Source organism: Nanorana parkeri, unplaced genomic scaffold, assembly GCF_000935625.1.
Source record: "Nanorana parkeri isolate BGI_ZX_2015 unplaced genomic scaffold, ASM93562v1 scaffold269, whole genome shotgun sequence".
Taxonomy (NCBI): Eukaryota; Metazoa; Chordata; class Amphibia; order Anura; family Dicroglossidae; genus Nanorana; species Nanorana parkeri.
The window spans coordinates 873,198-884,951 of NW_017306537.1; the positions used below are offsets into that span (position 1 = coordinate 873,198).

At 43.0% G+C, this 11,754-nt stretch overlaps 1 protein-coding gene across 1 annotated transcript in view; it reads left to right on the forward strand.

The window, feature by feature from the left end:
• The window catches only part of FKBP6 (FK506 binding protein 6), a gene marked incomplete at its 5' end in the record, with an annotated part of 21,043 nt that extends 11,368 nt beyond the window's left edge, over window positions 1-9,675 (forward strand). Inside the window, 3 exons of the mRNA XM_018557122.1 lie at window positions 4,524-4,718; window positions 7,161-7,270; window positions 9,597-9,675. Of these exons, the coding sequence (XP_018412624.1) occupies window positions 4,524-4,718; window positions 7,161-7,270; window positions 9,597-9,675 (384 nt within the window). The remainder of the gene's footprint in view (window positions 1-4,523; window positions 4,719-7,160; window positions 7,271-9,596) is intronic.
• Window positions 9,676-11,754: the final 2,079 nt, after the last annotated feature.

An 11,754-nucleotide genomic window follows, 5' to 3' on the forward strand; every position in this document is an offset into this window, starting at 1 on the left:
CCCCCCCCTTCTGGCTTGCGCATTCCCCGTCCCACAGCTGTACATCACAAAGGCCACCACTAATTGGACCAGAAGGGAGGAGTGGTGGTCACAGTTTTAAGTGGGCTTGGGTGTTCTGGGTTTGCACCAAACCCGGGCTCATCAATAATTCAGAGGCGCTAAGTATGTTTCTGTGCCTTCCTCCTGCAGCATTGCTTCCTGAACTGCCCACAGCCTTAGAAGGGACTAACCAATCAGTCGCATATGTTCATCTTTGACTCTGAATTGGGGTCCCCTCAGACTCTCCCTCATGAGATTCTGTATGAGGAAGCAGACTTCTGCCATTACCCCATATTTACAAGAGACTGTTTTGGCTCTTATTAATGCAGGACATACTGCTCTGTGTCTGAAGGATTAGGCTGCTGTCTCCAGTCTTGAGTCTTTCAGAGCTCTTACAGCTGCAAGGACTTTCCAATTCCTCACACTCTTCGGGGTATTTATCTATAGGGATTGGAATGGGTGCTAGATCCCCCTGAGCACTTGCTGGATCTGTTCCTGTTTAAGAAGAATTTTGTTAAAAATTGGTCTATACCTACTATGGCTCACTTTAGTGACCCACTGTAACAAGGAAACCCCTAGACCACTAGGGGGCTTTCTTACATTCAAGGATTCTGCTGACCAAAAGGTAGAATCCATCTTTTAAACTGCTCTGGCCGGCAATTAGCCATGCCCTTCTTCCTCCAAGCTGGTGGAATAGGATAAATCCTTCAAAAGATTTCTCAACTGCAGCAGTTTATTCTGTTTGTCTGATCGAACTTGTGGAACAAATGTCTGGAGTCCTATGCTTCAGCTGTGATGGCCTGCTGGAAACATCTAGGCTTGTCTCTTTTTATAGGTCTGTTGTCTATACAGAAATGCACGGCACTTTAGTTATATGGCTAGGATGTGGAGACTTCGTCCAAGAAACGCCTAACCTGCTTGGTCATCGAAGGACAATGTTACTTTGGTTCTACTCTTTACATTATCATCAAGGATATCACTGGAGGACAGTGCCCACCTACCTCAACCTAGGAAGTTTTAAAGTAAGGTCCTGAAGAAGGTATGACTAGGCCATCTAAGCCTGGTTCTCCAGCCACTTTACAAGGTTGGAGATAAGAAACCAACTAAATCCTCATGGCTTCAGTTTTTGGGTGTTTGTTAATCCTTGCAGGCTCTTGGGTAGTTTCAGGCATTTAGGTAGAGAGAGTGCACTTTCAGGTTGACAGAATGATCCCTCGCCACCAGTTCCCCTTTAGCTCCTCACTACCCTCCTTCCTGTGTCACTGCAAACATTAGCAGACCTACCTCTGCTCCCTTGGGGTCTCCTTGAACTAAAGATTCTTGTTCAAGTCACTGTGCCCTCGAATCAGGAGCTGTATCTCAACCATGCCACTGTTTTCTCCCCTAGAGCAATTGTTTGTCTCCATCTTATCAGGTTTGTGGTTCCCTTCCGTGTAGAGTCATCCCATCTGGCAGTGGCTATCTCTGTCCTGGTGTGGAGCATCAGGTTGATTCTCCCTGCTTTCCCTTGGTTGTGTCAGTAGATTCCCTTCTCTGGTAGAGGGTTCCACCTCCATCAGTTTAAGATTTGGGTGTTGGTCCTCCAGGCAACTCCAGGGCTGCAGGTGGTTCCCAGTCCTAGGGCTGTTAGAGGTTGATGTTTTGCCTACCCCTAAAGTCGGACTGCCTTTGGATGTTCTGACTGTATCTGAATTCCTGTGTTCCTCAATGGATGAAAAATAAAATGTTATTTTTTATATTTACCATAAAATCAATTTCTTGGAGTCCATTGGAGGACACAGGTGCTACCCCTCTGTTTCTGTTAATGCATTTAATACTGCTTTGCCACAAAAATAAGGAATGCTGGGTAGAGGAGTCATTATACTGGGGCTGGCTTATAATTTTTTGTGTGTGTGTGTGTGCCAGCGTTTAACCCTTTCCCTGCTAACGCTGTATCCCTTATGCCGCTGGCTTTGGCCCCTCTGTTTACTTGAGGAAAGCTTTAGACTGGAAGTGATTCTGGTGGCTTAGTTGCCGCTAGATCGCTTCCATGGGCCAGTAAACGGGTCATTCCCCCCAACCACCATTGCTTCTCAGGCTCAGCTGCCTTTTCTGCGGGCCCAGGACCATCACCACGGTTGTTGGGAGAGAGAGAGAGAGAGAGAGACAGCGAACATTCTTTCACTGATCTCCCCGCTGAATGGAGCCGGAAGTATTGCGGATTGCATCACTTCCGCTTCCTCAGCTGTCATTCTCTGGATAGAGAAGAGCTTGTGGCTTCCAATCATTTTCTTCTGTGCTAAGCTCTTTCCACTTAAGATGTCCTCTTATTTTTCTGTAGTTCACAGTTGCATCTTCCTAAAATTCTTCATTGCTGTCTACAACAATTGGAGGAGGCTAAGGAGCTGAGCTGCCAGAAAAATTATTTGAGGCCACTGGCTTCAGATTAGAAATGTGGAACACTGGATGGACCTTTAATGAATCTGAAAGATTGAGCCTGTCTGCCACAGGATTGAGGATTCCATGGTTAGAAAATGAGCCAATGAATCTAGGACTACATTTCTTAGAGGGACAATGTAACCTCAGGTTGGTAGTGGATGGCTATACCAGATATTCTGGCTTACAGTGTATTTTTATGTTTGCGTTCCCATTCACACACCATACCTAAAAAAAAAAAAAAACCTTTTCAGATGTTTATTTGGAACAGGATTATACGTGGGACACGATAAGCAAGCTTGAACTTCCTTGAATAGAGAGCATTGTGCCGATTAAGGGATGGCTGAGGGACATTTTTTTTAAAAGTGCATTAGCATACAATGCCTTTAAATATTTACCCCTTTGTTGGGACAGACAGTTCTCCACAACTAGTCTACAACAACTAATGGAGATCTGCCAGTACAGGACAGAAAGACTTGGTTATAGAAATTAGAATTGCTCAGCCCCTCCTAAACAGTAATTTCAGTCACTGAGATTTTAGCTAAGCACATGAAAAAGGTAAACAGCCATTTTTAAAGTTATGATATGTGAATGGGAACTTGTAACAAATATAAAGTACGTGCTATAACAATTTGCCTTGAAAAGTGGAAATACACTTTAAAGTGACACTACACTGAGGAGTTAAATCTTAAAAATGCAATCAAGTACTTTAACTATTAAGAGAAATGTAGCCTATCTTTGTATCATTTTGCTGCAGATCCTCAAATATCTGAATTGGTGATGACACTGTCCTTCCTTATGGAGGGTGGCTACTTTTGTTCCCCATGGTCCCTGTGTGTGTTGTAAAGTAGCCACCGTTCCAAGCTCCATCCTGTGATGGACTACAATCTTGTGTTTAGTTTACTAATTTGTATTAAGATTGTAGTCCATCACGGGAGCAAGCTTGAAGCGTTGGCTACTTTACAACACACACAGGGACCATGGGGAACAAAAGTAACCACTCTCCAGAAGGAAGGACAGTGTCGGCACCAATTCAGACATCTGGGACACTGTGGAGTCTTGCAAACGCTGATGAAGATCTCTGCCATGGCTGAGGCCAAAGGAGTACACAAGATCATGGCAGGTGCTAAGGAAGGCAACCAGAAGATCAATTTCCGGTCAGCTTGTTAAGACTTTGATGTCCCTGTGATATCAGACTGGGCTGGATCATTAGGAATGTCGTCTTAGATAAGATGGTATTGGGCATGACAGGAGTGAAGTACTTGGGGAAACATACGTAGTAGGGCTGCAACAACTAATCAATTTAAATTGATGATGATCGATTATGACTATTCTCATCGGTAAGTTGGTTGGGGGCAAGGAGAGAGAGAGAGAGATATTCTTAATGCAACCAATCGATTAGTTGAAAAAATAATCAGGCAACTAATCTATTATGAAAATAATCGTTAGTTGCAGCCCTAATACGTAGCAATGCATCTGACTTCACATTTTTCACCCCAACCGGTAGTCCAAATAGAGGCTTGGTGTGGCCTAAGGCATTTTGCAGTACTGGGGAATCCAGCTGCCATTGTGATGTGCACTTCTGGTGTGTCTGCACCCCTGGTGAACCTGCACCCAATTCATCCTTTGCTTTATATGCTCCAGGATGGAGGCTCTTATAAATTAGGGTTAGTACCACACTACACAGAAGGCCTTGAGGAGGCAGTATAGCTTGCACATATTTTGCAAAAGTTGTGCAACTAAAGTCTCTGTTTTTAATCCCAATAGTTAGTGTAATTTTTTTTTTTATTTCAGGTTAGTTGGTAAGTGTGCGGGGAAATTTGTTTCACTTGTTGCCCAGCATCATATGCTAACGATCATGCGCACATGTTCCCTCCTAAGCATGAGGCCAGTGTGGCTGCTGGCATGCTGAAAATGGGCAGGATGGGCTATGCCCCTCACTGTATAGACATAGATCCAGCAGCTACTGTAAAACTAATAAAATGTTCTTTCTGTAATTGTGCAGAGGTTTTGATTATAAACATGAGTTTAAATCATTTTAAATGTTTGTGTTTTCCTTCTTCATACAGGCATCCTCCTGTCTGTCACGTGATGGAAAGTCAGAGGAGGAGAGAAGACAGCTTGAAGCAGCTCGTCTCCCTGTGAATACGAATTTGGCTCTAACATATATGAGGTTAGAGCGTCCTGGCAGCAGTTTACAGTGGGGTGAGAAGGCTCTGGCCATAGACAACAAGAATGTTAAAGCTCTGTTTCGGTGTGGGCAGGTAATTATAGCTGGTAATTGGTTTAAATAGTTTGGTTTGGAGTTTTGGGGCTCCTGAACACCACACATACAGGCATATGTCAAGCTGTATGCCCATACCCCTGTATTTTGTGTCTGGGAATGAGCCCCAAAACTTGCATGTACACTGTACGCCGGTATACATGTGTAAATGCAAGTAGAAGCATTTACACGTGAACTTAGGTCCATACATTTGCACATTTACACACTGGTACTTGCGTTTGCATGTGTATACAGATGTACAGCATGTTGTGTCTAATCCTATGGACACATAAGCAACAGCTGAGGCTGTCACACATTGGCTCTATTGATCGGGAACTGAGCGATAACATACCGCCGGTAGCTTAGTTCTGATCATCTCCGTGCAGAGAGAGGTGACTGTCAGTCACCGCTTCCCGCAGGGATTCCCCACCCCTCTCCGTTCCTCCACCTCTGACTGAAGGAATGGAAGGGGAGGGGGTGAGCACAGCTGGCTCTGTCTCTAGAGAGTCAGAGCCAGCTGTCAATCAGGTGGCGAGATGGATCCCAAATATATTGTTGGTATCCGTCCCGACTGCAATGCGACTCTGCGCTGTCCGTATATAGCGGGCAATAGCCCGCTATATGCTGAGTTTTGGGTCACATTAGTATATGTCCTGTGACCCTGAAGAGAACTATTGCAAAAAAAGGTTGGGCCATAGTTCTCCTTTTACTTGTGAAGTACTAATGAGCCCCCAGTCTGTTTTAAATACATGACATATATCTTGTAAATATCAGAGGTGCACCGAAATTAATATTTAAAAAACCGAAATGAAAAAAAATGTCAGGCCGAAACCGAAAATGTTTTTTATTTTAACTTTTTTTTTTTTTAAATGTTTAATATTTCTATTTATTTTTTTATACACTTTTTAATTTTGTTATATTTAATTTTTATTCATTTTTATTAAATATTTTTATTGTTTACTTTTAGGGGCTTCGGGGGAACTATTGGGGGTCTAAACAGACCCCTGATATTTCCCTTTTAAAATAGAAAAAGAGATTGAGGACACAGTCGGCAATCTCTTTTTCTGCATCCCCTGTTCTAAATCAACAGAAATCCTCTATACTGAGTGTTCCTGTCCATTCATAACATGAGGACAGAGTATGTTTACTATAACCACAATCATGAATGAACAGGAGGTGATCACTTTTTATTCATTCATAATTGGGGACACAGTAAACATACTCCTGTCCTCAATCATTTACAAACACTCAGCGATCACTGATCGCTGAGTGTTTGTACCGCTCTCCTTCCTGACAGGCTGAGCGAGCAGAGCTTAGCCTGCTGTGACAGCGCTGCCTGTCTCCGCCCACACTGCTCTCCTCTGATCTGTGACAGGAGGCTGAGCGGTGCGGGGAGGAGAGACGCCGGACGCTCACAGCGCTCTCCTCCCGCATCGCTGGGCCACCTGTGACTGTTTCTCTCCTCCCTGCTGGGACACAGAGCAGCGCCCAGCGGGGAGGAGAGAAAGAATGGATGCACCGCTATATCGGGCAGAAAATTACACTTTCAGCGTTTAGCCAAAAGTGCCATTTTCGGCCGATATGTTTCGGCGGCCGATATATCGGTGCATCCCTAGTTTAACATGCTTTTTTAATAATAAGGCACAGAGAAAATAAATAGTCTGTAAGCCCCCCACACCCTGAAAGTTGCGTACTAAAAGCCAAACAAATTCTCCTCCTGGAGAAGTGCAGGTCTCCATCTACATCATCTTATTTTTTTATAGTGACCGGCTAGGTGATGGCACTAACAAATGTTTTGGGGTCTGTTATTTGTATGCTTTTAAAAATGATTGAGACACTTTGTTGCTTCCTTTAAGTTTCTGGCTCAAGATACCTCTTTACCACATAAACTGAAAAGTGATCCTTATACAGTATACTCCCCGTTATATGTCATCCATGGGGATTAGTAGATTCTGGATAAATGTAGTTCTGCTTGCTTGAGAGTTACTATTAAAAATAGGTCTAACTAATGCCATAGCACATACTATACTATAATCTCTGTATTGACTTTATATTATTATTACTACTATATAATTATTATTATTATAGTAATTTAAAAGCAAATTAAGACAAATAGACACATGATCATTTCCAGGATAATACATGCCGCAGAATAGTGAGTACACATGTTTTTTAATTGAATACTGGATAACAGAGTTTACTGTATAATCTTAGACGTTAGAACGTTCTTTCCAGTAGTACATTATTATTTTGAAATATCCTTGCTATTGCTAAATGCTATAACTGGGTAAACATACATATCAGTATTTTAGGGTCTGTATTTTTAGTCACTGTTTAAGAACTGTGCCTTGTACTTTCTTGCTTGAAATAATAGATATATGTTAAAGATTATGCATATAGCATATATACAACTGTCATCTTCTTTTTTACCCTCCTGTGTCAGGCATGTCTTGAGTTGAAAGAGTATGAAAAGGCCCGCACGTTTCTTTTAAGAGCTCAGAGGTTGGAGCCGTTTAATTCTGAAATTAACGGTGAATTGAAAAGACTGTCAAGGTATTTGTAAAAAAATTCTAGATAACTTCACTGATCTAGTTTTGTTTTCATTAAACACTTCCGTGCATGTGTTCGCACTATATTGCCAAAAGTATTGGGACACCTGCCTTTACACGCACATGAATTTTAATGGCATCCCAGTCTTAGTCCGTAGGGTTCACTATTGAGTTGGCCCCCCCTTTGCCACTATAACAGCTTCAACTCTTCTGGGAAGGCGTCCACAAGGTTTAGGAGTGTGTCTATGGGAATGTTTGACCATTCTTCCAGAAGCACATTTGTGAGGTCAGGTACTGATGTTGGAGAAGGCCGGGCTCGCAGTCTCCGCTCGAATTCATCCCAAAGTTGTTCTATCGGGTTGAGGTCAGGACTCTGTGCAGGCCAGTCAAGTTCCTCCACCCCAAACTCGATCATCCATGTCTTTCTGGACCTTGCTCTGTGCAATGGTGTGCAGTCATGTTGGTACAGGAAGGGGCCATACCCAAACTGTTCCAACAAAGTTGGGAGCATGAAATTGTGCAAAATGTATTGGTATGCTGATGCCCTAAGAGTTCCCTTCACTGGAACTAAGGGGCCAAGCCCAACCCCTGAAAAACAACCCCACACCCATAATCCCCCCTCCACCAAACTTCACACTTGGCACAATGCAGTCAGACAAGTACCATTCTCCTGGCAACTGCCAAACCCAGACACGTCTATCGGATTGCCAGACAGAGAAGCGTGATTCGTTACTCCAGAGAACACGTCTGCACTTCTCTAGAGTCCAGTGGCGGCGTGCTTTACACCACTGCATCCGACGCTTTGCATTGCACTTGGTGATGTAAGGCTTGGATGCAGCTGCTCGGCCATGGAAACCCATTCCATGAAGCTCTCTACGCACTGTTGGTGTGCCAGTCTGAAGGCCACACGAAGTTTGGAGGTCTGTAGCTATTGACTCTGCAGACAGTTGGCGACTTCTGCGCAGTGTGCGCTTCAGCATGTGCTTACCCCGATTCGCAAGTCAGCGCTATCGGAGCGGGGAGGGGGGAATCCAGCCCCTCCCCTGTCACGGCAGAGAGCTGTGACAGGATCGAGAGGTGAGCAAACGCTGGTATCTGTTCGCTCACCTCCCGATCTACTGAGCCAACCTGTGACAGTCTCATTTTAATGACTTCTACAGTCTCAAAATTATTCAACCCCTCCATGGCAAACATCTTTAGTACTTATTAGCGCACCCTTTTGCTGGTATGACCTGCTGCAAACGAGGTGCATAGCCAGACACCAGCTTCTGGCAGCGTTCCTTAGGAATCTTAGCCCATTCCTCATGAGAAATGGCCTCCAGTTCACTAATATTCTTGGGTTTGCCTGCTGCATTTGCCGCCTTCAAATCCCACCAGAGATTTTCTATGGGGTTCAAGTCAGGTGACTGTGATGTCCACTGTAGAATCTTCAAGGACGTCTTCTGCAACCGAGCCTTGGTGGAATTTGAAGCATGCTTTGGATCATTGTCCTCTTACAAGGTCCAATGTTGCTCAAGCTTCAGCTTCCTCACAGATGGCATGATGTTATCTCATAGAATTTCCTGATTCTTCAATGAATCCATCTTGGCTTCCACACGCTGCAGGTTTCCAGTGCCAGAGGATGCAAAGCAGTGTTCTTTCAGAGTATGCTTCATTCTTCTTCCTCCAGCAGATATTCCGCTGATCCATAGGGCTGAAAAGTTCCAGTTTTGTGTAATCGGTCCATAGATCAGAATCCCAAAACTTCTGTGGCTTATTTATATGATTTAGAGCATATTGGAGCCAACTTTTCGTGTTTTTTTTGGTCAGTAGTGGTGTAGTCTTGAAGTTCTTGCATGAAAACCTTCTGTGTTTAGTACGCACGTTACTGTGCGAAGTGAATCCTCAGTGCCTGTTGCCATCAAGTCTTTTTGCAGGTCTTTTGCAGTCACTTGAGGTAGCCAGCAGACCTCTGTGAACTTCAGGATACATCTTTCATACTATGTGGAGATGAGACGAGAGGGTGGTATTCTGTAGTCCTAATAAACTTCCTGTCCTTGCAGCTCCTCCCTAATTACAGTATGGTGAGTGTGGTCACCCTAAGAGAGCAGGTATTTTAATAGCAGAGCAGGGGGAAATAGAGGGGGGGAAAAAAAGGCTACAAATAAGAAAACTAATGCAGCCACCACATCAAAGGACTGGTGATCTGCAATATGTTGCATTTTTGTTCTCGGGTTTAGATAAAGTTTAGGTGAATGGTTTATTGGTAAATTAAAACTTCCTTTCACAATTTGCTATAATGACATGTTCATAGCTGTTGCCCCTCTCATGTTATCCTTCCTCTCCTTCAGCTATTACAAGGAATACATGGACCAACAAAGAGAGCTCTGTCTTCGTATGTTTGCCCAAAAGGCCTCTAGAATGGCATAATGTTGTAATGCTGAAAGAGTCCCCAACAAGCAAGATCAAGAGGTACAGTCACTAGCCTTCCTGAGCCTTGATTCTTCTGTGGTGTTCTGCCTTGTCAAGTTACAAAGAAGTCAACAACACAAGGGGCCATTAAAAAAATAAAAATAAAAAAAATATAAGGGCAGTATCGGGCCGTTCCCGAGAAGGACAGGTGCTGCGTGTGATTGCACGCAGCAGCCTGTTCTTCTTAATGGGAGTACGCGGCCGTACGCTCCCCCGAACTGCACATCCGTGCGGTTGCGGGTGTCCGTGCTCGGACACAGATAGGATCCATCCTGTTTGTGTACAAGTACGGACACCCGCACGTATGTGAAGCTCGGGGGAGCGTACGGCCGCGCAGTCACACGCAGCACCTGTCCTACGCGGGAACGGCCCAATATGGCCGTGCACGCCGCACGGATCTGTACGTGCCGGCTCTTAGCTGTGTGAATGAGACCTAAGAGCAGAGTGGATTTTGCAGTTTGAGAGTGCATATGTAACTTAAAATGTTTTGCTATGAAGAGATGGTTGTTGGGTGCATTTGTTTTCTTTCATTGGCCTGTATCAAGGCCAAGATTCACAGCATAGGCCTTTAAATGCTAGATTTGCCCAACAAGTACATGTTAGGGCAATTATTTTGTTTTGTTCCTTTGTTGAATTAAAGTGACACTAAACTCAGGAGTTAAATCTTAAAAATACATTCAAGTAACTTAACAATTGACAAAAATGTATCTTATTTGTGTATTACTCGGCTGTAGATCCTCAAATCATCTGTGAATTTGTGCTGACACTGTCCTCCTTCTGGAGCATGGCTACTTTTGTTTTCATGAACCTTGTGCGTGTTGTAAAGTAGCCACTGCTCCGATCTCGTTCCCATGATGGCATACAATCTGAATCAGTTCCAAGTGGAATGGAAGCAGACCTTCTGTAAAAATGAAAGATCTGCTTCAATGATGGCTCCACATGACCTATGCACAAAAAGGTTCATAAACCGTTGATAAAAATACAGCCCTGTGTGTGTTGTAAAGTAGACACCGCTCCAAACTCGCTCCCATGATGGACTACAGTCATAATAAACTAAACGTGAGATTGTAGTCCATCATGTGAGCGGTGGCTTCTTTACAACACACACAGGGTCCATGGGGAACAGAAGGAAGGACAGTGTCGGCACCAATTCTGAGATGATTTGAAGATATATAGCAGAGTGATATACAAATAAGATACATTTTGGTCAATTGTTAAGTTACTTGAATGTATTTTTAAGATTTAACTCCTGAGTTTAGTGTCACTTTAATGGATCATTAACATTTAATCTAACCTCATTTTCAAATGTATGAAACAATTCATTGTATTGCTTACCTATTTTAGAAGGATTTCTAAAGATTAATGTAAACAGTGTGATATCCATCAGATGGAATGCATGTCCCATAACGGATGACTTCCTAAATTACTTCACAGTGACACAGTATAGAATTATGTATAAGCCAGTTCAAAGAGTGTTATTAATGTGGAACAAGTAGTTTACATCAAGCAGATTTAGTGTACTGTAGTCAGGCCAGTAAAGGATACATTCTGATTAGTTGCTTTGGGCTACTTTACTTTACATATTGCTCATACTAAATAAACATGTTTGTTTGGTCCATTTTAAACTGTTTTTTTTGTTTAACAGTTGATTTCTCCTTGTCGTTCTTTTTGGAAGAAAAAGCAGTATATGCAAACCATTTTGGAAATTTCAAACATTCTGTTAAAGTTTATGTAAAGAATAATAAACTTTGCATTTGTTATAAGTTTTTCTGAATGTATTGTTTCCTTTTAGTAGTCTTTTTGTGTCTTTTATCACAGATGTCTGTGATGATGGTTCTCATTCATCCAGGTCATGGTATATCTGTAAAAAAAATGGTGAATGTTGCTCCAATCCACATCTGTTAGTCACCTGGTCGTGACTAACAGAATATGTGGATTGGAACAACATTCACCATATTTATTCCCAGATCATTTTTTGTACAAGTCATTCTAAATTGAGAAAGCTGGTTGGACGACCAGTGAAATGTCTTCAAGAAA